Raw genomic sequence first — 27,104 nt, 5'->3', positions numbered from 1 at the left:
TCCCTGCTGAACATAAATGGAAAAATCCTCAACAAAATATTAGCAAACCAAATTCAACGATACATTAAAAAGAGCATACACTAAGATCAAGTGGGATCTATTCCAGGGATGCAGGGGTGGCTCAACATCTGCAAATCAATGTGATACAACAAATTAACAAAATGAAATATAAAAAATCATGATAATCTCAGATAATGCAGATGGAGAAAAATCATTTGACGAAAAACAACATCCACTTATGATAAAACTCTCAAAGTATAAAGGAAACACACCTCAGTATAATAAAGGCAATATATAACAAGCCCACAGCTAACATCATATTCAACACTGAGAAGTTGAAAGCTTTCCTTCTAACATCAGGAACAAAACAAGGATGCTGGCTCTTCTTGCCACTGATTAAACATAGTATTGGAAGTCCTATCTGGAACAATTAGTCAAGAAAAAAAAATGGCATCCACATTGGAAAAGAAGAAATAAAACTGTCACTATTTGCAGATGACATATTATACGTAGAAAACACTAAAATCTCCACCAAAAAAGTATTAAAATAAACATTCAGTGAAGTTGCAGGACACAAAATTTACAGAAATCTATTGATTTCTATACAATAATGAGCTACCAGAAAGAGAAATTAGAAAATACTCCCATTTGCAATTGCATCAAAAAGAATAAAAACCTAGGGATAAATTTAACCAAGGAGGTGAAAGACCTGTACACTGAAAACTATAAGACATAAGTAAAAGAAACTGAAAACACAAATAAATGGAAAGATAGTCTGCCTTCATGGATTAGAAGAATATTGTTAAAATGTCCATTCTACTCAAAAAAATGTCCATACTACTCAGAGCAGTCTATAGATTCAATGCATCCTGTATCAAAATTCCAATGGCACATTTCACAGAAATAGAACAAACAATCCTAAAATCTGTATAGAACTACAAAAGACCTTGAACAGCCAAAGCAATCTTGAGAAAGAAAACTAGAGGCATCACACTCCCTGACTTTAAATTACATAGATGTAATAATCAAAAGAGTACAGTAGTCACATAAAAACAGACACATAAGTCAATGGAAAGAATAGAGAGCCCAGGAATAAAACCATGCATACATAGTCAATTAATTTACAACAAAAGATCCAAGAATATATAATGGGGAAAGGACAGTTATCCAATAAATGGTGTTGGGATACCTGGACAGCCACATGCAAATGAATGACACTGGCCCACTATCTTACACCATACACAAAAATTAGCTCAAAATGGATTAAAGATTTGAACATCAAATTAAAGATTAAAGACTGAAACCATAAAACTCTAGAAGAAAACATAAGCGGTAAGCTCCTAAACATCGGTCTTAGCGATGATTTTTTACTGGATCTAATACCAAAAACAAAGGCAAGAAATCCCAACATAAGCTGAAAAGCTTCTGCACAGCAAAAGAATCCAACAACCAAATGAAAAGGCAAACTACTGGATGAGAGAAAATATTTGCAGTCATAACCTTTTTAATAGGTTAATATCCAAAATATACAAAGAACTCCTATAACCCAATACCAAAAAAAAAACCAAAAACACACAAACAAAAAAACCCATAACAATCTAAGGGCACTAATGCCATTCATGAAGGCTCAACTCTCATGACCTAATTATTCACCTCCCAAAGGCCCTACCTCCTGAAACCATTACCTTGGGCATTAGGTTTTCAACATAGGGATTTCAGGAGACACAAACTCGTAGACCACAGAAGAGGAATTAGACTCCTTTTTTTTTTTTTTTTTAAGATTTTATTTACTTGAGACAAAGAGAGCATGAGCAAGCATGAACTGGGGTGGGCAGAGGGGAGGGAAAGGGAGAAGCAGGCTCACCACTGAGCAGGGATCCAGACAAGGGGCTTGAACCCAGGACTCTGAGATCATGACCAGAGCCGAAGGCAGATGCTTAACTGACTGAGCCACCCAGGCGCCCCAAGACTCCACCCTTTGACGGGAGGGATATCAAGTTTCTGAAACAGCATGTGGGATCAAAAATGTTGAGGGTATTCTTGGAAAATATGCTGCAGGGGCTATTTGAAGATGTAGAATCCTCTTACTCCCAGAGATCTTTCAGTTGCACATTTTATATCTGCCCTATTAACTTTAAACATCAAGGGAAACTTACACATACTGCCTACTATGCACCAGGCACTGTTAAAAGCACTGTAATGTGTTTTTCCTATTCTAAGATTATTCAATTCTGCTGTAAAAATTGAAAGAAACTAAGTGTGGGAACAACTGGATTGTAAGACCTATGGAGATTCGTTAAGATATGTTAAGTATAAATAGTAAATAGGTTATTAACCTACGAGGCATGTTAAAGACAAATAAATGGAACATAATTACGTTGAACATAGATTAAAAAAAACAATGGAACAAACGTTAAAGAGAGAAATGGTTGGAAGGAATAAGTAGATCTTTAAATATTCAAAAAGTAAAGACCACATCACTTCCATATTGACAACTATGTTATCCCTAAATCAGCCACCAGTTGGTGACATCCATTTTGGCCCCATATCTGCTCTTCCCAGGAAACACAGATAAAACCCATAGCTGCTCAGCAGGCTAATTTACGGCAAATTACACCTGTGAGCAGGTCTACTTGATCCTGCATCTCCAAAAGAGCAAGTGTATGTTGGCTTCACCTTCTGTCTGTTGAGACCCCTTGTTAATCCTTAGCTGTTTTTTTTTCTTAAGATTTTGAGAGAGAAAGAGAGAGCACAAGTGGGGGGAGAGGGGAGGGAGAAGCAGACTCCCCGCTGAGTGCAGAGCCCTTTGAGGGAATCGATCCCAGTACCCTGAGATCATGACCAGAGCCAAAATCAGACACTTAAACGACTGAACCACTCAGGCAGCCCTTAACTCTGTTCTTAATAACTATACCACTAGTCAGGAAAGCTGATGCAGCAAGGGCAGGATACATGAACACTGACTAACACTGAGATTTGGATAGTAGGGTCCTTTCTTCCAGTCCCTCCCCTCCCCACACCCTATCTTAAATATGTTAGCTNCCACAACTCTTTCCCCTTGATGTAAGTTTTAAATTAACGTAGTAAACTGTGTTAATTCCAGCAACTTAATTTGATCTGAACCCTTCTGTTCCATGACCTCCATGATTAGTAGCACAAGTGTACTTGGAAGCTACCATTTTAATTCCCCACCCCAGTAAGTGCTTTACAAGTAATATATGATTAAATCTACACAACAATCTTTTAAGGAAGGTATTATCATTCTTATCCTACAGGTGAGGAAACTGGATCTTGCAGAGGCTAAGTAACTTGTCCAAGGCAGCACAGCTAATAAATGGGGGAGCTAGAATTCAAGCCTATGAGGATATCGCTCCAGGATCCATGTTCTTTTTCACTAGGTTCGTTCATTTTTGTTTCTTCAATACCAAATACGTTGCCTGACATATAGCAGACATATTGTTTGATAACTTTAAATGATATAATCCTTGCTCTTAGTTTATTTGCCATGTGGCCAATAAATTATCCGAGTGAAGACTCAGTTTCCTCACAGAATTTAGCTATTATTTGAAGTCGATATATGTAAAACATTTTCCTCAGCCCTTACCCCTAGTAATTGCCTTAAGAAAGATAACTCTCATCCCCCACTCTGGGGCAGGTTTTTAGAAAGAGCCGTCGGGCACTTTCAAAGCTTAGTTTTCTATCCTATTTTACCATACTTCCCACGGCTATCCACAGAAGAGGTGCATGGTGTTCAAGGCATGACAAGGTTCTCCCAATATTTCAGCTTCAAGCTAGTGAACCTCTTTCACCTCATTTTTATTTGCTAAACTATTTTTTCTTTCTGTTGTAGTTATCTTTAGATCAGCCCGCCCCCCCGCCGCCCCCGAGGTGGGTAGCAGTCAATTCAATCCCTTTATTGTGACTCTCGGCACCGACTCCTGCCAAGACACGGGGTGGGGGCGGGGGGAATCTGTCTGTCGCTTCTTAGTTAACTAATCTTCGTGATTTATCCGCCGCCGGCGGCGTGTCTTCACCTGTGAGGAGGGGCACGGCTGCACCCACCTCACACGGCAGTCCCGAAGCCGAAATGCCTAGCTCACAGAGGCGCTCAGTAGCTACTTCAAAAGCTTAGTTTGTTGAAACAATTTGCCAGAGTTTCCACGACATTTTCCTAATTTGAGTCCTTTCTGCCTCTCGTCCTCACTCTGGGAGCCCCACCTACCCCATTCACACACTTTTCCCTCAACCATTTCTTTCCGGCAGCTGAAATACAAAACAAGGCAGCCTTTTCTCCTCATTAATTTTTTTAACAGTGCGGTTTTCTTTTTTAACCAATAGTGTGGCTTTTCCCACCACCGCTTCACACGCGAAGAGCGCTTTCTCCTCATCTCCTCCCGCGTCTCCTCCCCCCCGGGGCAGTCTCTCAGGACACGCCGAGTTAGCGCGACTTACCGTGTTCCTGAGGCGCGGCTAGAGCTAGCTGGGGAGTCTCGGCTCGGAGGGGCGACCAGGCGCGTCCGGGCACCTCCCGTACGAGCGAGTAGAGCCCGGAGCCCGCCACGCAGGCGGGGCCAAAAGCCGTAGACCGAATCTCTCACGCCCCGAGCGAGGAGGCGAGGCCCTCAGGTTCCGGGCGAGTTCTTCTGCGGGCCGGCGGGAGGCGGGGTCGGGGTCCGGGTAGCGGTAGCGGAGTGGGGCGGGGCCTCCTGGAGTGGGCGGGGTCCTGAGACCGGGGAGGCGGGGCCAGCAGGCGCGGGGCGTCCCTCACTGGGCAGGCGGGAGGCGGGGTCCGCACGACGGATGCTGCGGGGTTGGCCGACACCGAGAGATGTCCTCAGGCCGCAGGCGGGAGGCGGGGCCGGCCGGAGTAGGCGGGTCCCTGAGGCGGGGGAGGCGGGGCCAGGCCGGCGCAGGGGGAGTTGCTCCATCGGCTGGCCAGAAAGTGGGTACGGCGGGAGTAGGAGGGGTCTGTACAGCCGCAGGCGGGGCGGACTCCTTGGACCCGCGGGCCACCTGGGTCCTGCCATAGTTGGAGGTGGCCCAAGGCTCTCAGTTCCTTCAGCTGCTGTAGCTCTGGCGGAATCTGCGCGATGGGTGACCCGGAAAGGCCGGAAGCGGCCAGGCCCGAGCTGGATGAGGTAAATGTTGCTGCCGTTCCCTGTCCCGCCCCATAGTCACGCCTGGCCTTTAGGTTGCAGGTTGCAGCCGGGACCTGCGAGGTGCAGGACTGCTGTAGGAAATTTTACCCGTTGTGGTCGGCAACCCAGTGCAGGCCCAGCCGCGAGCCCTCGCCGCAGCCTGGTTTCGTGGTTGCGAGTGCTCGGGAGGCCGTCCCCGGGGAGGGGTGACGAGGGAGCCGGGTTTCTGCTCGGTTGCTCTGCTCCGGGGCCAGACAAGGGCGAAGCTCTGAGGTTTCGGAGCGGCCCAGGAGCGCCCCGCCCCCGCAGTCTGCCCAGTACTCTCCTCCCATCTTTGATCCTCTGGAGCCCTGGCTGGGGAAACCCAGGCAAGGAATGAGGACAGGTGGATTTACTGGAGAAATGCATCCCGAATCTGTGAGATGGTTAAAAGGAGTTGGAGGCCGGGTGTGGAAATTGACTCAGGTGGATGGGGTGGTGACGATAGGTAAAAGGGCGACGGGAAGTCCTCACAGCAATGAAAAACATCAGGTTAGGAGGCCATTTGCTCACATTGGGCCACTTAACTAGCTGTGACTCTCTCGGGTGTCACTTTCTTCATTTATTCAGTGGACGTGATACTTCCCTCACAGAAGATTAAGTCAAAGGCTTTATGCAAAGTGCCACGGAAGTTGTGGGTGCCTCCTAAAACCCAAGTTAACATGTTTATCTTCCGCTTCTATAAGAGAAGTACATAATAACAGTAAATCAGTTTATTAGACTGTTGTATGGTAGTTCAAATTGTTGCTCTATAATTTTCATACCCTGTTATTTCACAAATACTTCTAAACCATTTGTGTACAAGAGAAATACTTTTTGTATTTATTTTGAATCTGTTGGCTGTGTGTGAATATCTTTGTTTTAGCAGTTTCAGCTTACAGAGACTCATACTTAGCCCTACATTTCTTTAGAAACTTGTGGAGTCCAGATTTGGGGTTTTATATTATTTGATTTTGATTTTGTAAACATTTAGTAACTAATTAACAAGTTGTAAATATCCTTCAAACTTTTTCTTCCTCTTTTAAAAAATACATTGAATACCAATTTCCTCACTCCAAAAGGGCAATTCGGATTTTTCTTCTTGTGCTACAGTCATTCAGACTTAAGACCTGGAAGTTAACTTTTATTATCCCTTTCTCAATGACATAGGCCCACAAAGACAGAGGCAGAATATTAGCTGTAGAATGAATTCTAGTGAGCATCTGGTCCAAAAGTTTTTAACTTGAGTTGCAAGGATGCTTCAAGCACGTTGTTTCTCTAGATATGATGGTGCAGCATGGGCCACCTGCATTAGAATCACCTGGAGTTGTAAAAAATGTAAATTACTGGGCCTAGATTCTAGACATGGTAAATCAAAATCTCTTGGGAGGGTTTGGGATTGCATTTTTAACAAGGACTTCAGGTGATTCTGATTCACATATTTTAAGAAACACTGCCTTGGGCTTGAAGGGTGTTTATGAATCTCCTGAAGTTTATAGATTTTGTATGTGCCCATGTGAAATCTCCTGACAAAGAGGTCCTTAGCTTTCATCAGTTTCTTGAAGTTAACTTTCATTAATCTAATTGATAGTCCCTATTTTCAAGGTAAGAAAGTTTAGGCCGGAAAAGATAAAATGACATGCCGAGGACCACATCATTCAATAGCAGAGCTGGGCTTAAAACCAAGTTCTTGCTTGTGGGCCAGTATTCTGTTTTATCAGATTTGGTAGGAATAGAAAAATGAAAATGAAAGTGACACCTGGGCAAATACAAATAGTGTATGACTATAGCAGCATCCAAATAGTCTTCTTCACCTGAGAAGAGAGGCCAAGGCAAACAAATGAAAGTGGTGGAATTGGGGCTGGTTTGAGAGGGAGGGGCCTTGTAGCATGACAGCCTACACCAGGAAATGGTGAGTGCTAGCTGGGGAATCTGCTCGGGCATATCCTCTTGGGATGAGGTGACCAGAAACTAAGGCAGGCAGAAACTAGAGGCACTAGTCTGGAAGACACAGTGGAATGTTGCCAAAGAATGCTTGTGTGTTCTGAACTTTATTTCAGGGTTTCATCACTTTACACCGGTGCAGCTACAACAACTTGTCTTGCCTACCTCCAGTCTTACCCACTGTTTAATCCTTTTTACCATTCCTAAATTCATCCTTCACTAAACCAGTGCCTTTATGTCACTCCTCCCAAGTAGAAACTCTTGAGATGGTCTCAATTCCCACCAAAAACACCCAATTCTGTAGGCTGGCAAAGCGCTGTTGAAGCAGCTTTTTCACGCTGACCACCACATCTTAATTCAGGCTGCCCTGACATTTTCCCGAAGAAGACATACAGATGGCCAACAGACACATAAAAAGATGCTCAACATCATTCATCAGGGAAATACAAATCAAAACTACAATGAGATATCACCTCACACCTGTCAGAATGGCTAAAATTAACAGCACAGGAAACAACAGATGTTGGCGAGGATGTAGAAAAAGGGGAACCCTCTAACACTATTGGTGAGATGCAAACTGGTGCAGGCACTCTGGAAAACAGTATGGAGATTCCTCAAAAAGTTAAAAATAGAACTACCCAATGACCCAGCAATTGCACTACTTGTTATTTACCCAAAAGATACAAAAATACTGATTCGAAGAGACACATGCACCCTGATGTTTATAGCAGCAATATCAATCATAGCCAAATTATGGAAAGAGCCCAAAGGTCCATCAACTAATGAATGGATAAAGAAGATGTGCATACACACACACACACACACACACACACACACACACACACACAGTGGAATATTATTCAGCCATCCAAAAGAATGAAATTTTGCCGTTTGCAATGACATGGATGGAGCTAGAGTGTATTATGCTAAGGGAAGTAAGTCAGTCAGAGAAAGACAAATACCATATGATTTCACTCATGTGGAATTTAAGAAATAAAACGGATGAACATAGGGGAAGGGGAAACGAGGGGGAGGCAAACCATAAGAGACTCTTAACTATAGAGAACAAAGTGAGGGTTGATGGAGGGGAGGTGGGCAGGGGATGGACTAAATGGATAATGGGTATTAAGGAGGGTACTTGCTGCGATGAGCACTGGGTGCTGTATGTAAGTGATGAATCACTAAATTCTACTTCTGAAACCAGTATTACACTGTATGTTAACTAACTAGAATTTCAATAAAAGCTTGAAAAAAACTAAACAAAAATTCAGGCTGCCATTTGTACCTCTGAGATCAATACCATGGTTGCTACCAAAATCTAGGGATTTTTCTTTTTCCAGTTCATCCTGGATAGATATCCAGTGAATCTTCCTGATGCCACCCTTATTCCTGCTAATTCATATTCAGAAACTCTCCATGACTGTCCACAGAAATGATTTTCAAACTGCCCTACAGTGAATGTCAGTACCTGGGGGTTGGGGTCAAATGGTGAGTGTTGGAGTATGATCCTCTCAATCCCCCAGATGTTTAAAAATCTTTGGTCCACAGAATTAATTCCTAACCTCTTATCCTGATTGATATCCAGAGTGTGGATCCTTTACAGAATTCTTCTCTGTTCCATCTGTTGACAGAGATGGCTTTAGCCAAATCGGATCACTTCTGCCTTTGCTTTTGATTGTCCTACATCCATTTCAGCCACTCTTTTTCTTTCTTTTTTTAAAAAAGATTTTATTTATTTATCGGAGAGAGAGAGATTACAAGCAGGAGGAGTGGCAGGCAGGGGAGAGGGAGAAGCAGGCTCCCCGTTGAGCAAGGAGCCGGACGTGGGGCTCAAGACCTGAGCCAAAGGCAGATGGTTATCCAGTTGAGCCACCCAGGCGCCCCTATTTCAGCCACTTTTAATCCCAACTGGCTCCTCTTCTTCCATCTGCCCTTCCAATGTCAGCATTTTCTCAGCTGCATCCCCAGGTGTGCTGCTTCTCTATGTTTTTCTCCCTGGGTAATCCCTTTGGTGACTACTAATGGGACGGATAGCCACCACTCCTCTGCCATTGTATTATATTTTTAGCTACCTACTGGATATCTTCAAACTGAACAAATTATGTTTTTTATTGACCAACTTGACTTTTTAAAAACTTTTGTGTTTGTAACTATTGTTGTTGTGGCTTGGGTTGGTGGGGGAGTTCATTCAAATTAAGCTTTTTTAAAACATCTAATGTGAGAAGCAAGAAATTTGGCTCATTTATTCAATTATTCTCCAGATGCTGAGCACTTTCTCTGTGTCTCTTATTTCTTGATATGATCATTCAGTTGCTGGACATCTCAAGGGCCTCTTCAACTGTTCCTTATCCTGTTCTTCAAAATCCAAATTTTTAACAAGAATGATTAATTCTACTTCTGAATATCTCTTATAGCAGTCTTCTTTTGTGTTTCTGCTGCTGGTACCCTAGTTCAGGCAAGATTTGGGTAGGGTAATGATTTTTTAATTGTTCTCTCCACCTGCAATTTCTCTTCTAATCTGACCATATTTCTGGATAAGTGATTTTTAAAAAGATTTATTTATTTATTGGGGGGTTAGGCAGAGGGAGAGAATCTTCAAGCAGACTCCCCGCTCAGCACGAAGCCCCATGTGGGGCTCCATCCCACGACACATGAGATCATTGACCTGAGCTGAAACCAAGAGTCTGATGCTCAACCAACTGAGCCACCCAGGCGCCCCTCAAAAAGGGATCTTCAAACAGATCTGGCTATGTTTCTTACCTAATTCAAAGTCTCCCAATAGTCTATGTGATAGAGGCCAGATGCTAAAGTGTTCTGTATCAAAACAGACCACTTTGATTTCTGAAAATTTTTAAATATCAACATCTTTATATCTATTTACTATTCAAAATACATACCCACCTTAACCTCAGATAAAGCTTAGAAATGGAGTATGTATTTTAAAAGCTAAAAGTTAAAAATCTTTGCTTGTTTCATTTCATCAGAATGATGACATTGAGGTAAAAAAGTGTCAAAACAGTTGTATTGGAACGGCTACAGGAAAATAGTTGTGGCAAAATTCATATATATTTACATTGAAGGCCCTCCTCCCATGGCTTTAACACATGAGCCTAGTTTTCGAACAAACTTATAAGTGTAACACTAATGATAAAACCCACCTTTATTTTATTAGTATTATTTTACTTAAGTTAATATATGTAACATTACTTATAAAATCAATTAATGGAATAGGGAGGCTATTTTGATGAAACCATCATTTTGAACTGGGGTATGGATGATTAGTGAAGATTTCTATCAAACTTAGCAAGCAATTTCTTTGCATATTCATCAGAAGTTTTCTTAATCAATTTACTACTAGCCAGGTCTGTGGATTTATCAAGCCTGTAAAATATGTGGATACCCATTGGCTTTAGAATGCATGAGTAGCAGCTTCTTCTCTGATGCACCCACATATTTCTGTTCCCACTGATTGAGTTATACCTTACCAAATCAGTTGTCTTATTTCCAATCTTATTTATACCTATTGTATTTGTATTGTAATTACTGTAGTTTAATTAAGTGTGTAAACTAATATATGAGAATGAGAAGAAAGTTGTTTCTATAAAAACTTAAATTGAAAGCTTTGGAAAACTCAGTAAAGATAACTTGTTAAAAACAAATTCTGGGGTGCATGGGTGGCTCAGTCAATTAAGCGTCTGCTTCAGCTCAGGTCATGATCTTGGGGTCCTGGGATGGAGCCCCACATCAGGCTCCGTGCTGAGCAGGCTCCCTGCTTCTCCCTCTGCCCCTCCCCCTGCCTGTGTTTTCTCTCTCTCTCTCTCTCTCATAAATAAATAAATAAGTAAAATCTTAAAAAAAAAACAACCCACAAATTCTGTAGAATTAGGTGTAAGCAAGACAAGTATAATAAGATTGGGAGGGAATCCTACAAGAGATAAGAACTCTGCACTCAGACTATTCTACCTTACGTATGTTAAAACTAGGAAGTGTAAGTGATGCATTAGGTCGTGTTTATCAGAAAGACTTGAGAGTCCAGTGAGCCAAATTAACAACAACAAAAAGCTTTGACTCTATAGCAGAAAATGAGTAATGAATGTAAATTACATGTTTAAGTTAAATAGTTTAAGGCATATATCATTTTCTTTTCTCTTTTTTTTTAAGATGGTACGTTTTATGTTATGTGTATTTTTTTTTAAAGATTTTATTTATTTATTTGACAGAGATAGAGACAGCCAGCGAGAGAGGAAACACAAGCAGGGGGAGTGGGAGAGGAAGAAGCAGGCTCCCAGCGGAGGAGCCTGATGTGGGGCTCGATCCCAGAACGCCAGGATCACGCCCTGAGCCGAAGGCAGACGCTTAACAACTAAGCCATCCAGGCGCTCCCATATATCATTTTCTTATGATTCATTCCTTTAGAAAATTTCTAACCACCAGTTTGGATCATTTCAAATAAGAGGGCTTCTACTGTATTATTATTACTATTGTATTATTGTTTTTTCCTTTTTGTTTTTTTAAAGATGTTATTTATTTATTTATTTGACAGAGAGAGAGAGCGAACAAGCAGGGGGAGCAGCAGGCAGAGGGAAAGGGAGAAGCAGACTCCCCACTGATCAGGGAGCCGGATGTGGGGCTCAATGAGGGGCTTAATTCCAGGACCCCAGGATCATGACATGAGCTGAAGGCAGCTGCTTAACCAACTGAGCCACCCAGGCACCCCTCCTTTTTGTTTGGTTTTGAACAAAATCTTGGTTCACTTCTTTTTTTTTTTTTTTTAAGATTCATTTATTTATTTTAGGGGGTGAGGAGGAGGGAGAGAATCTCAAGCAGGCTCCCTGCTGAGCGCAGAGCCCCGAGGTGGGGCTTGATCCCATGACCCTGAGATCATGACCCTGATATCACAACCCAAGCTGAAACCAAGAGTCAGATGCTTAACCAGCTGAGTCACCCAGGCGTCCTTTAGGTCACTTCTGAAAAGCAAATACAAATGGTTACAGGGGTTTTGTTTTTGTTTTGTTGTTGGCTTTGTTGTTGTTTTTGACTGCCTTTCTCTTCATCTCATGTATTCTTCAGTTAAGCAGAGATGGCTAGAGAAACTTTCATCTGGGGTCATCCAAAAAAAAAAAAAAAAGGAAAAAAAAAGGAAAACTTGAACACAGAGTTCTTCAGAACACATTTGGGAAGTCTCTGCTTGCTTTCTGGTTTCTTCTCTTTCCATTGTCCCTACAAATGGTTAAGTCCAGACTTAGAAAGTTACTTCCAGTTCTTTAAAAATGTCACATTCCTGGGTGCCTGGGTGACTCCGTTCGTTAAGCAGCTGCCTTCGGCTGGGGTCATGATCTCAAGGTCCTGAGATCAAGCCCCACATTGGGATCCCTGCTCAGTGGGGAGTCTGTTTCTCCCTCTCCCTCTGCAGCTCCCCCTGCTTGTGCTCTCGTGCTCACTTTCTCTCTCTCAAATAAATAAATAAAATTTTTTTTAAAAAGTCACATGCCATCATGCCTTTTTCCCCATTGCTTTCTGTTCTAAAATATAGGTTCTTAGTCCAGGTCCATAGAGGATATTCCAGAGATCCTAGAGCTTTGGAATGTATGGTCCTCCTGACATTGTATTAAAATGTGTGTGGATTTTTTAAAGCATCATGAAAATAAGCAATATTATCATCTTTAGCTCAATCCAGAGGTTTATGTTACTTAAGCCCTCCTCTCTTCACCATTGCAAACTCTTTCATAATGCTCTCCTAATCCAACTTCTTCTCTTAACAATGCACACGTTATCAGAATGGAACAGGAAGAATATAGGTACAAAAGTGAGTTTCATTCTTTTTCTAAATATTTTATTTATTTATTTATTCATGAGAGGCAGGGAGAGAGAGAGGCAGAGGGAGAAGCAGGCTCCCAGTGGAGCATGATCCTGGGATCATGACCTGAGCTGAAGGCAGACACTTAACCAACTGAGCCACCCAGGCATCCTGAATTGCATTCTAATTGAAAGGTGCTAGTCTTCAGCAGTTTTCATAGATCCTAACATTGATCAATTATTCAGTCAGTATTTAAAAACTCCCTCAGGGCCAGGGTGCTTGGTACCAAAGAGTTACTGCTTATGATGGTTCACATAGCAAATACAGTGAAGGTAAGGAATTCCAGCTCTGAATACATGCCCGTACCCCAGGGACAAAATATATAAAGGCAACACAAACAAAAAACTTGACAGCTTCCATTTAAAAAATTTGCTTAAATATTTGGGGGAATGAATATCAACTAAATGCCAGGTACCATACTGGGTTCTAGGGATTCCACAAGAGTAAAGTTGGTTTTTACTCTCAAGAAGCATAGTCTAGAGGAGACTATAGACGAATAATTAGGAATTAAATTGCAGTGAGCTGTATGCTATGTTAGGGACCTAACCCAGGCCTTTAGGGCGATGGGGGAAAGGGAAATGTGGGAGCACTCAGAAAAGGCTTGATTTGTGTGGTTATCAGGTTATCTCAGTGATGTGTTGTGGTCTTATGTTAAATTAAATTCAAAAGGTATCCAGTAACCCAATCACAAGATAAAGAGAAATTAGCAGCCCATTCACTTACTTAGTTAATGGTTTTGTTTTGTTTTTAAGGTTTTATTTATTTTATTTGAGAGAGAGAGAGACAGCCAGCGAGAGAGGGAACACAAGCAGGGGGAGTGGGAGAGGAAGAAGCAGGCTCCCAGCGGAAGAGCCTGACAAGGGGCTCGATCCCAGAACTCCGGGATCACTCCCTGAGCCGAAGGCAGACGCTTAACGACTGAGCCACCCCGGCATCCCTTACTTAGCTAATGTTTATTGATGTTATGCTTGACACAGTACTCTGGGAGCATCATAATAAATAAAAAGTGGTTTCTACTCTCCAGGGCCTACAAGTGGTTTATCTTGGAAGGCCTACACCTTCAAATAAGTAGTTACAAACTAAGACAGTCTCTACTCTAACGACCGTATGTGTGCAGTGTGCAAGCCTTACCTGCATTTGTATAGCCTCAGGCTTTGATTTTTTGTCTTTTTCTCATCTTGCCTTGCCTTAGCACATTTGCTTCAGAGATGTGTGATTGGCGGAAGCAATGATAAGGACAAAAGAACGTGATTGACCTGGCACTGGGGAGAGAGAGACAGTTTGAGTTAGGAGTCCAGAATTTAAATGTATCCCAATAATCTTGATTTATACATTTTAAGCCTAATTGTATATACTTTGCATATATTCATTAACATGTAAAGTACGACTCTTCTGATACTCTTGCTGACTATTAAAATATACACATATATTTTAAGTACTTAAAATATGTATATACCTGGCACTGTCCCTCTTTGGAATGCCATTATTTACAAGTCGTATGTATACAGGTGTATGTGCTTCTCACTTGATTCCACAAAGCTTTGAGCCAGCCCACGGTGAGACCATCTGTAATAATGTTAACAAGTAAATAATAATAACAAATTGGTATAAGGGAGGGTTCAAATGAACAAAGGTTGGTAAATTGTTGGTAAGGAGTTTTCAGGTAAGTATTATGATAGTTCAGATTAGTAAAGAAAACATTAAAATAAGAAAATAGAAAAAAAAATAAAGTAGGGGCACCTGGGTGGTTCAGTCAGTTAAATTCGGTTTAGGTCACAATCCCAGGGTCCTGGGGTCAAGCACCCTGCTATGTGGGAAGTCTGCTTCTCCCTCTCCCTCTGAACCTTCCCCCTACTTGTGCTCTCATGTGCTCTCTCTCTTAAATGAATAAATAAAAAAATCTTTAAAAAGAAAATAGGAAAGTGGTTTATAATAGTATTCTGTTCATGCCAGCATCCTATCTCTGAGAAAGGCACTGAAGGGGCGTTCTGTGCACAAACTTAGAAATTTGCACACCATGACATTTATGGATCTAGTTTTGTGCTTATCCTTAAAGTAGCAATAATGACAATTTTGTTGCATGCTTATTATGTACCAAGCTCTGTTTAAAGCACTTTTAATCATCAAGATTAACCTACGAGGTAAGTGTTATTTTACTGATAAGGAAAAACCAAGGCTCAGAGAAGTTAAGCAACTTTTCTATGGTCACATAACTAAGCAAACACTATTAACCAGGAACAGATAACAGTAAAGGATTCAACCCAGGCAGAGGGGCTCCTCAACCTATGCTTCTCTTTAACTTCCCCCAGTGTGTGTTTAAATATGAATAAAGAGGGAATGTCTACACAAAATGGGTGTTTGTGCTTTATTTTCCACAGAGATTATCTTCAGATACCAATGAAAATGAAGCAAAGTCAGATGAAGAGCCACTCCTACGAAAGAGTTCTCGCCGATTTGTCATCTTTCCAATCCAATACCCTGATATTTGGAAAATGTATAAACAGGCACAGGCATCCTTCTGGACAGCAGAAGAGGTAAGTGTCATTACCTTTGCTGGCAGGCGCGTTCTGTAGTGCAGTGTCACATCTGCTGTCATGGGACATGGAAAAATGTTAACTTAGATTGTAAGATACATTGAGTAAGACAGTTGTATAAGATAATGCTTGAAATTACAGAAACTAAATGCAGTGTTCTCCAATGTTTTATGTTTAGATTGCAGTCTGTAAACATGCTTCCTGCTGCAAAAATGGTCTCTCAGTCTGCCAGGTTTTTACTTCCAATATATTTTAGAACATTTTCTATTTTTAAATAGGCTTTTGATTTGCTGTGACCCAAGTAAGACTAGTCTTTATTTATAGCCAGCAGCAGAATCAATAAAATTGCGTTATGGCCAAAAAATGAGAGTGAACGCCTTAGGCACCCTGCTTTCCATTGAGAAACTTAGCTGATTGTGCAGAAAGGGCCAGAGCAGAGAATCTGACTGCACTCACTTCTGAGCGGCCAGCCGGAGCTCCTTCCGGTCCAGCCCCGCTCCCAGTCACATGAAACCTGGCACTGCTGCCCCAGCAGCCAGGACAGCAGGAAAATGCTGGATGTTAGGGTGGGATTTTCCACCTAGAAAATGAGTTGAACACAATAAATTAGAAAATACTGAATGGTTTGGCAAGGACAGTTGGTCATGTAAGTGGTTGCTCTGTAGTCTTGAGTGAACACGCAAATAATCATTGTCTTCATCTTTGAATATGATGGATGATACCTGCATTGCGTACTTGCTGTGTGTGTGTGTGTGTATTTATCTATATAAATAGATAGAGATATGTATCTATTTTTCAGAAGATTGTTTCTATACACGTAAACACGCACTGTTAAGAATGTACGCTCTGGAGCCAGATGGCCTACGTACATATTCTGACTCTACCACGTACTAGCTATGAAACTGGGAAAATTGCTTAACCTCTCTGTGTGTCCTCATTGGAAAACTGAGCTAACGGTACCCGGTTCATTGGGTTATTATAAGGATTAATGAGATGAGTCTCATGAATGAGATAAGTGAGATGTTTAGAATGCCACATGGTGCTTAGTAAGCACTAAATAAATGTAAGCTATTTTACACAGAATGAGGGAGATTTACATTAGAAATCAGAAGGCACCAATTGTTGGAGCTTCGATGACACTAATTTTACCCATTTATCCACCTGTGTTATATTGTTAAAAATCTTAGTTATACTCTCTCTAGTTAACATACAGAGCAAAAAACCCAAAACAAAATAAAACCCAGTATTTTCAAATTGGGTCATACTGCTTGGCACACCTGACTGTTCCTAACTGTGGTTTTCTAGGATGTCTTTTTTAGATATGGTTAACAGAACAAGTGGAGTACACAGGTGGCTTTTTCATTCATCATGTTAAAAAGCTACTGTGATACTTGGGTTTCTTAAAATTTATTTGAAAATTACTTGCATCTTTTAGCAAATGTAATACATGTTGTATTATGACTAAGAAACACTAATTAAAAAATTAAAATACACAGGTTGGTACGTATTTTGTTTAAATACACATTTTAAAAGGAAGTCAAACATATAGTTCCACATATTTTTCCTTTAAACAAATTATGACAGCTTTAGACTTCATTGTTTTATCTGTGGTTTAACTTTATTCCTAAATATGGCAATCATCAGAAACCTTGATTCAGAAGAAAAATGTCTAGGGTTTTGGATTTTTTTTTTAAAGCTACCAAGCAATTCTAATAACCAGCAGTTTGGAATCAATATTTGAAAGTGAAATTGAGAATTTGTTCGAAGAAGATATAGCTGGGTAGGAAGGTTTACATTTTAAGAATGGGAGATGACTATTGTAGTATAAATGAAATGTATAAGACTTTTTAAAGTTGAGTGTTGGAAGAGTTTTATATTTAAGAGTGAGCATATTATAATATAAAATTTAATATCAGGAGTATAACACATAAAAATTAGGAAGGTGTCCTTCAGTTAATCCTGAGTTGAGCTCTTAAGAGAATAGGACCTGATATCTAGCTTCTGTGTTTTAAAAGATACGTACAGGTATACCCCCCAACCCCATTGTATCTCCAACACTTATTTTTTTTTTAAAGATTTATTTATTTATTTGAGAGAGGTAGAGCAGAGTGGGGAAGGGACAGAGGAGAGGGAGAATCTCAAAGAGACTCCCCGCTGAGTGTGGAGCCCAATGAGGGGCTCAATCTCACCACCCTGAGATCATGACCTGAGCCAAAATCAAGAGTCAGATGCTTAAATGGTTGAGCTACCCAGGTGCCCCTCCAACACTTATTACAGAGTCTGACATGTAGTAGGTGCTCAGTAAACATTTAAAGAATAAAGTAACAGGAAAAAGAATTTCAAAAAAGAACACAAATAAGGAAATGTTAATCCTTTTTGGAATGGTCAAAGAGATTAGGGCTTTGTTAGATTAAATAAAAGGACAAAGGACAGCTATATATTTCAAATGTTTATGAAGTTTTTGTGAAAAATACTTAGAGATCTTCCTAAGACAAAATAATATCTATAAGGTGTATTTAAATACTAGTTTAAATTGTAGATTCCATCAAACTCTAGAGTGCCTTACTCTATTAATTCCAAGGACTAGTTCTAATAAACATATTTAAAAATATATATATTTTAAAGATTTTATTTATTTATTTGAGAGAGAGAGAGCACAATTGGGGAGGGGCAGAGGGAGAGGGAGAAGCAGGCTCCCCACTGAGCAGAGAGCCTGACGTGGGGCTCGATCCCAGAACTCTGAGACCATGACCTGGGCCAAAGGCAGACGCTTAATGGACTGAGCCACCCAGGTGCCCCTCTTTTTTTTTTTTTTAAGGTTTTATTTATATAAGAGAGAGAGAGCACAAGCAGGGGGAGGGGCAAAGGAAGGGGGAGAATAGGCTCCCCACTGAGCATGGAGCCCATGCGGGGTGCCATCCCAGGACCCTGAGATCATGACCTGAGCAGAAGTCAGATGCCCAACTGACTGAGTCACCTAGAGGCCCCCCATTTTAAAAAATGTCTCTATTCCCAGAAGAAGCCATACCTTTAAATTGCTTTAAAACCGAGGTTGTTACATGCCTGATATTATTTTTGGTTATAAAAGTAGATTGGCTGGTGGTAAAGTAGCAGCTACTATTGCTTAACAGGTAGCTAATCTAACACTACAGTAAGTATTATATGTCATGTTAAAGCAATGGCTGCTGAAAGTCATTAGTTTATTCTGCCTTAGTTAGCCAGAATATAGAGTCCTTCAAAATGCTTTTATTTTATTGTGTTCCTTTGTAATAGTCTTAGACAGTTATGGGTTGCTATAATAATATCTTAGATGGGATGGCTTACAAACAACAGAAGTTTATTTCTCATAGTTCTAGAGGCAGATTTGGTATCTGGTGAGGTCCCAGGTCCTTCTGTTTTTCATATCGCAGAAGGGGTGAGGAAGCTCTCTGAGGACTCTTTTATAAGGGCACTAATCCCGTTCATAAGGGCTCCACCCTCAAGACCTAACCACCTTCTAAAGACTCCATCAATCTCCAAAACCATCCCATTGGGGATTAGTTTCAAACACATGAATTTGTGAGTGGGGGGGGGGTGAACATTCAGTCTATAGCAGTTATGTTAACATTTTTTCCTTTTTCACACTTTACTGCTAATGAGTTGTCCCCCCCTAACTTTGAGATGGAAGTTAGTTTTCCAAACTCTTTGAGAAGAATTAAACACCAAGTTAAAATTTTTGAAAATCTTTTTATTTCAGGTTGACTTATCAAAGGATCTCCCTCACTGGAACAAGCTTAAATCAGATGAGAAGTATTTTATCTCTCACATATTAGCCTTTTTTGCAGCCAGTGATGGAATTGTGAATGAAAATTTGGTAAGATTTTTGTTGTTTTTCTGTTTCCATTTAGCTGAATGATGATAATGGCAGTAAGATAGTTATGCTAAGCCTGAAAAATGACTTCTAGAAAATGAACTAGATATAACTTAACTCTCAAAGATGTTTTTCTGATGAAGTGTCAGAGAAAAGGATACATTTCTCCCATTTGACCAGCAAAATATCATGAAATCAAACATATTATGCCAATCAAAACTACTTACAATGCATAGACATGAGTTCAATTTTTACCCTTAGATAGTAATCTTAATAGAGAGCGTGCACCTTAATAACCCTTCTGGAGCTCTGTAAGAGAGCATGGCATTCTGGCTTCCCATTTTTAAATTTGTATTATGGTTGGCCAGGAGGCATGCTTTCTTGTTAGAGAGAATTAGAAAGATGCAAACTTTCATCATGAATTAGAAGGGGCTTCAATCGATCTGTCTGCTGTGGGGAAAATAAAAAGACTTAAGGTCAATTTTACAAAGCAAAGGAATTATTTTTGATAGCCGTTCTGAAATATACTTGGCTTTATAGGAAGTATCTCCACCTATTAGGTCAATTCATTTAATTGCTTAAGAATACATTATGCAACTAATTTATTGTGGAGGATTGATAGATAATCCTGCTTAAAATACATAAATTCTGTCTAACCTGTTTGTGGCATGATAGGTAATTTTTAAGTGATAATTCTGGTGTCCAGGTTCTGATTTTCAGTGTTTAATGAAAATCCACAGAATTGGATATGTTTCCCTTATTTTTGTAGGTGGAGCGCTTTAGTCAGGAGGTACAGGTTCCAGAGGCTCGCTGTTTCTATGGCTTTCAAATTCTCATCGAGAATGTTCACTCAGAGATGTACAGTTTGCTAATAGACACTTACATCAGAGATCCCAAGAAAAGGTATTACCATTGGGATTTTACTTACAAAGGTTTATTGCTATTGCTTATGTTAAAAGCAGAATTTACTCCAAAACCAAATGTTAGAGAAAAATTATTCAAATGTTTTCTATTGTTTAATAATGTGTTGGGTTAAAAAAACTTGTATAGAACCAGTTCATCTTTGGGTAGTATATATTTAAAACTTGTGTAGCACATTGTGTTTAGAAATTGAATACTAACTTTAGTCAATTTTGTATCAAACCAGATCCAAGTCACTAATTTGAATTTTAGTTTCATTTCTATACTTTGTGGACATGAAAAATACAGAAAAATGACAGATCTGATTGCATATCATAGGGTTGCAATTATTATTGATGATTAATGAAAATTTATTATTAAGAAAAACAAATGAATAACTTTGCCATTCTTTTGTTTTTACAGGGAATTTTTATTTAATGCAATTGAAACAATGCCATATGTTAAGAAAAAAGCAGACTGGGCCTTACGATGGATAGAAGATAGAAAATCTACTTTTGGTAAGTAGCTTTAATTTAAAAATGATCAGATTTACCTCAGTTGACATAACATTTTTTTTGTGGTGTGACTATCAGGTACTAATCAAAGTCCCAGAATGGAAAAGAAGTACAAATGTCTCCACGTCCACCTTTAGTAGAATCATTATTCCTAATGATTAGGAACCAGTGATAAAATAATCTAAAGCTGTTATCTGTTTCGTTTAATAAGTTAAAAGTTAAAAGCTTAAGATGTCAGTACATAATTACAGGTAAATAAAAGTCATATAGAATCTGACAAGAATATTGTAGCAATCAGTTTGTCTCTGCTTTCATGAATGTTTATTTAAGGGAGTTAAAGCAAGTCAAAGTCACATTTTTTTCAGGGAACAAATATGTAGTTTCTGAAAAATTATACATAGTAGTTGCTCAATAAATATTTAATTTAATTAAAATATTCAAATACTTCATTTGAATAACTCTAAGTACATGTCTCATACTTATCTTTTTCATAATTAGTGGTCTTTACTTTCTGGTTTTATTCATTATGGGGGAAGCAAATCTCAAAATTTTTGGTCTCAGGACTTCTTTGTATTCTTAAAAATTATTGAGGACTCTCCTATTGGTGTGGGTTATTGATATTTCCATATTAGAAATTAAAACCAAGAAACTTAAAAAAAATTTATTAATGCATTTAAAAGTAATTGTAATAACCCATTATATTTTATTATAAATAACACATATTTATGAAAAAACACTACTTCCCCCCTCCTCTAAATTTTGCAAACCTTTTAAATGTCTGACTTAATAGAAGACAACTGGATTGTATTTGCTTCCACATTCAATTTGTTGCATAATATTGCTGTAGTTTCTTGTATAGTTATGAAGAAAATCCAGTCTTATTCAGATGTGTAGTTAGAAAAGGGAAGACTAGGGGTGCCTGGGTGGCACAGCGGTTAAGCATCTGCCTTCGGCTCAGGGCGTGATCCCGGCGTTCTGGGATCGAGCCCCACATCAGGCTCCTCCGCTATGAGCCTGCTTCTTCCTCTCCCACTTCCCCTGCTTGTGTTCCCTCTCTCTCTGGCTGTCTCTATCTCTATCAAATAAATAAATAAAATCTTTAAAAAAAAAAAAAAAAAGAAAAGGGAAGACTATTTTACCAGGCTTCTCAGATTATTGTGGATATGTCATGTAGCCTCTGGAAATCACCACTGTACACTCAGGTGAGAAAGATAGTAAAAAAAAAAAAATAATAAATAGTGTCTTAGCATTATTATGAAGATAGTTTTGACCCCACAGACCTCCTCAGTCTGTGGATTTCCAGGGACCCCCTGGACCACACGTTGAGAACCAGTGATGTAGAGTAAGGTATGAGACAAGCCTGTTATATATCAGGGAAAAACCAGATATGTTTGCATTGCTTTCAGTTCATTTCAAGAATGAGAAAAGTGATGGTTTTCAGTGTGCATAAAAATTATCTGGGAGTTTTGCAGAAAAACCTCAGGTAGGACTGAGGAATCTGCATTTTATACCCAGCTGATTTTCTCACAAGTGGTTTGAGATACACTGGCTTTAAAGAAAAAAGGAGAGAAATATCAAGGTGTTCAATATGCATTGAAAATAGTATGGCTGGATACCGATGGAAAATGATGAACAGGCTTGCAGCTAGCATGTATTTCATAACTACCAAAGAAAGTAACCTAGAGAGAAAATAAAGGAGGGTGGCAGTCACTGTGTGACAACAGCAGGGTTCCAGCTAAATTCTGCATATTACTTGCTCTCAAGGCAGAGCCATGCTGCAGATGCAGAAAAAGCATTAGACAAAATTCGGTATCCATTTATGATAAAAACTCTCAAAAAAGCAGGTATGAGGAAACATGCCTCAACATAATAAAAGCCATATATGACAAACTCACAGCTAACATTATACTCAATTGTGAAAAGCTGAAAGCCTTTCCTCAAGACCAGAAGGAAGACAAGGATGCCCACTCTCACCACTTTTATTCAACATAGTATTGGAAGTCCTAGCTGGAGCAATTAGGCAAGAAAAAAAAGGCATCCAAATTGGAAAGGAAGAAGTAAAACTCACTATTTGCAGTGACATGATATATATAGAAAATCCTAAAGACTCCATAAAAAAAAAACAATTAGAGCTAGTAAATAGATTCAGTGAAGTTGCAGGATACAAAATTAGTATACAGAAATCTGTTGTGTTTTTATACAATAATAACTATCAGAAAGAGAAATTAAACAATCCTATTTACAATTGCATCAACAAGAATAAAATACCTAGGAATAAATTTAACCAAGGAGTTGAAAGACCTGTATATTGAAAACTCTAAGACATTAATGAAAGAAATTGAAGATGCAAATAAATGGAAAGATATTCCATGCTCATAGATTGAAAGAATCAATGTTGTTAAAATGTCCATAATACCTAAACAATCTACAGATTAAATGCAATCACTATCAAAATTCCAATAGCATTTTTCAAAGAAATAGAACAAATAATTCTAAAATTTATATGGAACCACAAAAAAATCTCAAATAGGCAAGCAATCTTGAGAAAGAACAAAGCTGGAGGCATCATGCTCCCTGATTTCAAACTATTTTACAAAGCTATAATAATCAAACCAGTATTGTATTGGTATAAAAAACAGACATGTAGATCAATGGAACAGAATAGAGAGTCCAGAAATAAAACCCATGCATATATGGTCAATTAGTTTACGACAAAGGAGCCAAGAATATACAGTGGCAAAAAGACAGTCCCCTTGATAAATAGTATAGAGAAAAGTGGACAACTACAAGCAAAAGAATGAAACTATGAATTGCTGTCTTACACCATACACAAAATTAATTCAAAACAGATTAAATATTTGAATGTATGACCCCAAACCTTTAAAAACCAGAAGAAAACATAGGTGGTAAACTTCTTGACATAGGTCTTGGCGATTATATTTTGAATCTGACACCAAAAGCAAAAGCAACAGAAGCAAAAATAAGCACGTGGGACTTCCTTCTGCACAGCAAAGGAAACCATCAACAAAATGAAAAAGCAACCTACTGGTATCTTATAAGGGGCTAATATCCAAAATATATAAAGAACTTATATAACTCAATAGCAAAAAAAAAAAAAAAAAGATTTTAAAATGAGACTAAAAGGAGAAGATCTGACTAGACATTTTCCCAAAAAGTACATATAGATGGCCAACAGACACATGAAAAGATGCTGAACATCATTAATCATCAAGGATATGATCAAAACCATAATGATATTACCTCACACCTGTTAGAATACCTATTATCAAAAGATAACAAGTGTTGATGAGGATGTGGACAAAAGGAAACCCTTACACTATTGGTGGGAATGTACATTGGTACAGCCACCGGAGAAACCAGTGTGGAGGTTCTTCAAAAAATTGAAAATAGAGCTACCATATGATCCAGCAATTCCTCTTCTGGGTGTTTATCTGAAGAAAATGAAAACATGAATTCAAAAAGATATATGCACCCTCATGTTCATTGCAGCATTATTTATAATAGCTAAGATATGGAAACAACCTAAGTGCCCATCAATGGATGAATGGATAGAGAAAATGTGTGTGTGTGTGTGTGTGTGTGTGTGTGTGTAATGCATATTAATTAGCCATCTCACCATTTGCAACAACATGAATGGACCTTGAGGGCATTATGCTAAGTGTAGTAAATCAGACAAAGACAAATACTATATGATCTCTCTTATATGTGGAAACTAAGAACAAAAAAACCTAAAAACTAAAATCTGAGTTCATAGATAACAATAGATTGGTGGTTGTTAGAGGTGGGGGGTAGGGGTCAGGAGAAATGAGTGAAAGGGGTCAACAGGTTTAAAGAAAAGAGGGGCTATATGGCTTACTTGGACAAATGTCAGTCATCAGCAAAACAAACAGGCTAATGTGTAAACTTTTGAAAAAAAAAAAAAGAATAAATATTTCCCATTACAGTTGACTCTTGAACAACATGGGTTTGACCTATGTGGGTCCACTTATACACAGATTTTTTTGATAAATGTAGTACAGTACTATAAATGTATTTTCTTTTTCTTACGACTTAATAAAGTTTTCTTTAGCTTTATTGTGAGAATACAGTATATAATACATATAACACACAAAATATGTGTTGACTTATCTGTCAGGCTTCTAGTCAACAGTAGGTTATTAGTAGCTAAGTTTTTGGGGAGGCAAAAATTGTACATGGATTTTCAACCGCATAGGGGCTTAGCACCGCTAACCGCCATGTTGTTCAAGGGTCAACTGTACATGCAAAAAAAAAAAAAAAAATCTAGAATTGCACATATTTTGTAGAAGATCCTGAGAACAAATAATTGGAAGTATAATTTTAAAGAATAAGCTTTGGGGGCGCCTGAGTGGCTCAGTCAGTTAAGCATCAGACTGTTGGTTTTGACTCAGGTCATGATCTCAGGGTCATGAGATTGAGCCCTACCTCAGGCTCCACACTCAGCGGGGAGTCTGCTGGAGATTCTCTCTCCCTCTGCCCCCCACCGCGTGTTCTCTCTCTCACTCTCTAAAATAAATAAATAAATCTTAAAAAAAAAAAAAAGAATAGGCTTTGTACCAACTGAAAAAATATAATAAAAAACAATTTCCTGAAATGGGGGAAGACATAAATTTATACATCAGAAGAATCCTTCATTATGTAGGACCTGCATAATAAAGAACTATACACTCTGAGTGAAATTATTGAAAGGCAAAGTTAGAGGAAATACGGCAGAAATAAAGTTACTGCCTAAAGAAAAAAACCTATACTCTACTTTCCCATCTCTAAAACAATTCATGAGGCCTTCACATTCATTATAGCTTTTAGAAGAAATATTTTGGAAGTCTCTTTTTAATTTACATCTACTCTTGAAATTTGTAAAGTTTACCTCTCTCAATCCTTTCCAAAAAGAATAGTCTTCTATAACAATTTCTGTCTTGATTTTCATTCTTTAGCATTCACGTGAACGCATAGAATAGTTAAAATAAAAATTTCCTCCTATACAATTACAACACAATGTTTGTATTATAATCTAGTTCTTTTACATTTAAATGTGCACATGACATTACCTTAAGGACAATGAAGAAGGCATCAGTTTGTAACTATCCATTATCTTACTAACAGCAAGATGAAAATATAGTAATCTGTATGTTAAAATAAGGACAAATCTTCATTTCAAAATATAGCTAGCCTAAAGAGCCAGTTTTTTTTAAAGACCATAGTAATTATTATTATACTTTGTATTTAGTATATAGTACACTAAAGACTTCTCAATAATTCCTCTACACAGTATATACTCAATAAGAACTTACATAATTTACATTTCTTCTGTTATTTTTTCTAGGTGATTTTTAAAATTGTAGAAATAAAATGTTATAAAAGTTTTTCTGATGTTTTGGGCTACTAATAGACAAGTATTTGATATAATTGATCTGATTTTATTTATTTAAGATAATCAGGGAAAAGAGCGAGAACAAACCAAAGCGCTATTTAGAGACTGCCAGAAATATTTAAGAAATATTCAAATTTAAGTCATCTTTCTTTTTGAAATTTAAGTATTACAATTACCTTTGTTCTGAAAGTTATTAAGTATTCTGGATCAGATTTTAGCAGTTTTCATAGAATGAATAGTAATGTCTTTTATCATCTAGTGCTTAAATATTTTTTATTGATTCAGTTCAGAACACATTTATTAAGCACCTGCTCTGTTTTTCGTCCTGTGACAGTACTGGGATACAAGCTGTGATGTTATCGATGAAACAGGCCTGTAGTTTGTTCAAGCGTTCAACTGCCTTTATCCCGTAGTCTTATAGACCAAACCTTTCTCCCTAGACAGACATATATATAAATACTTCTCTTGAGCATATGCAATGTGGTGACATTTGTTTGGGTTAGACTTATAATCAACCCCTAGAGACAGTGTTACAGATATGGTTCCAAAGGAGATGGGCTTCTGCAATGTCCTTGCCTAACAGTGAGTAACCTTTGAAACTGGGCTTTACCTATTTAGCAGAAGATAGTATTTTTGCTTATGTGATAGGATATTTTATCCAACAGATATACTTTCTCTCTTTAGCTGGATTCATATATTTTTTTTAATTGCAGGTGCATGGCAATGTTTTTCGAAATGTTTACTGCTAATCTCTAAGATATTTTAGGTTTCTAAAAATAAAACCTCAGCAACCTCCCCTCCCTCAACCAGAAAGAGGGAGACATTTGTCATAAAATCTTATCTTCTACTCTCTATTCCAATACACGCACACACTTGCATGCACATACTACACTCATAGACATGTGTGGTGTGCAGATAAATCACTTTTTTTTTTTTTT

General features: G+C 38.7%; 1 protein-coding gene and 1 long non-coding RNA gene across 6 annotated transcripts in view; one reads left to right on the top strand and one right to left on the bottom strand.

Annotated features, from left to right (window-relative positions):
• Nucleotides 1-4,668, bottom strand: part of LOC121101645 — a 42,389-nt gene extending 37,721 nt beyond the window's left edge. Inside the window, exon 1 of the long non-coding RNA XR_005833617.1 lies at nt 4,453-4,668. This is a non-coding gene — a long non-coding RNA (uncharacterized LOC121101645). The remainder of the gene's footprint in view (nt 1-4,452) is intronic.
• A 230-nt stretch (nt 4,669-4,898) lies between these two features.
• Nucleotides 4,899-27,104, top strand: part of RRM2B (ribonucleotide reductase regulatory TP53 inducible subunit M2B) — a 137,324-nt gene continuing 115,118 nt past the window's right edge. For 4 of the 5 annotated variants that reach the window (XM_040625881.1, XM_040625882.1, XM_040625883.1 and 1 more), the window contains exons 1-5: nt 4,899-5,138; nt 15,336-15,491; nt 19,228-19,344; nt 20,111-20,244; nt 20,665-20,759. In XM_040625881.1, coding sequence (XP_040481815.1) covers nt 5,091-5,138; nt 15,336-15,491; nt 19,228-19,344; nt 20,111-20,244; nt 20,665-20,759 — 550 coding nt within the window. In that variant the 5' untranslated portion in view covers nt 4,899-5,090. The remainder of the gene's footprint in view (nt 5,139-15,335; nt 15,492-19,227; nt 19,345-20,110; nt 20,245-20,664; nt 20,760-27,104) is intronic. The other variant, XM_040625880.1, reaches the window with a different exon arrangement.

This window comes from Ursus maritimus, unplaced genomic scaffold (assembly GCF_017311325.1).
Source record: "Ursus maritimus isolate PB19 unplaced genomic scaffold, ASM1731132v1 scaffold_9, whole genome shotgun sequence".
In the NCBI taxonomy this organism is placed as follows: domain Eukaryota; kingdom Metazoa; phylum Chordata; class Mammalia; order Carnivora; family Ursidae; genus Ursus; species Ursus maritimus.
The sequence above is the reverse complement of the archived record's forward strand: the minus strand, read 5'-3'. Positions and strand labels throughout refer to the sequence as shown.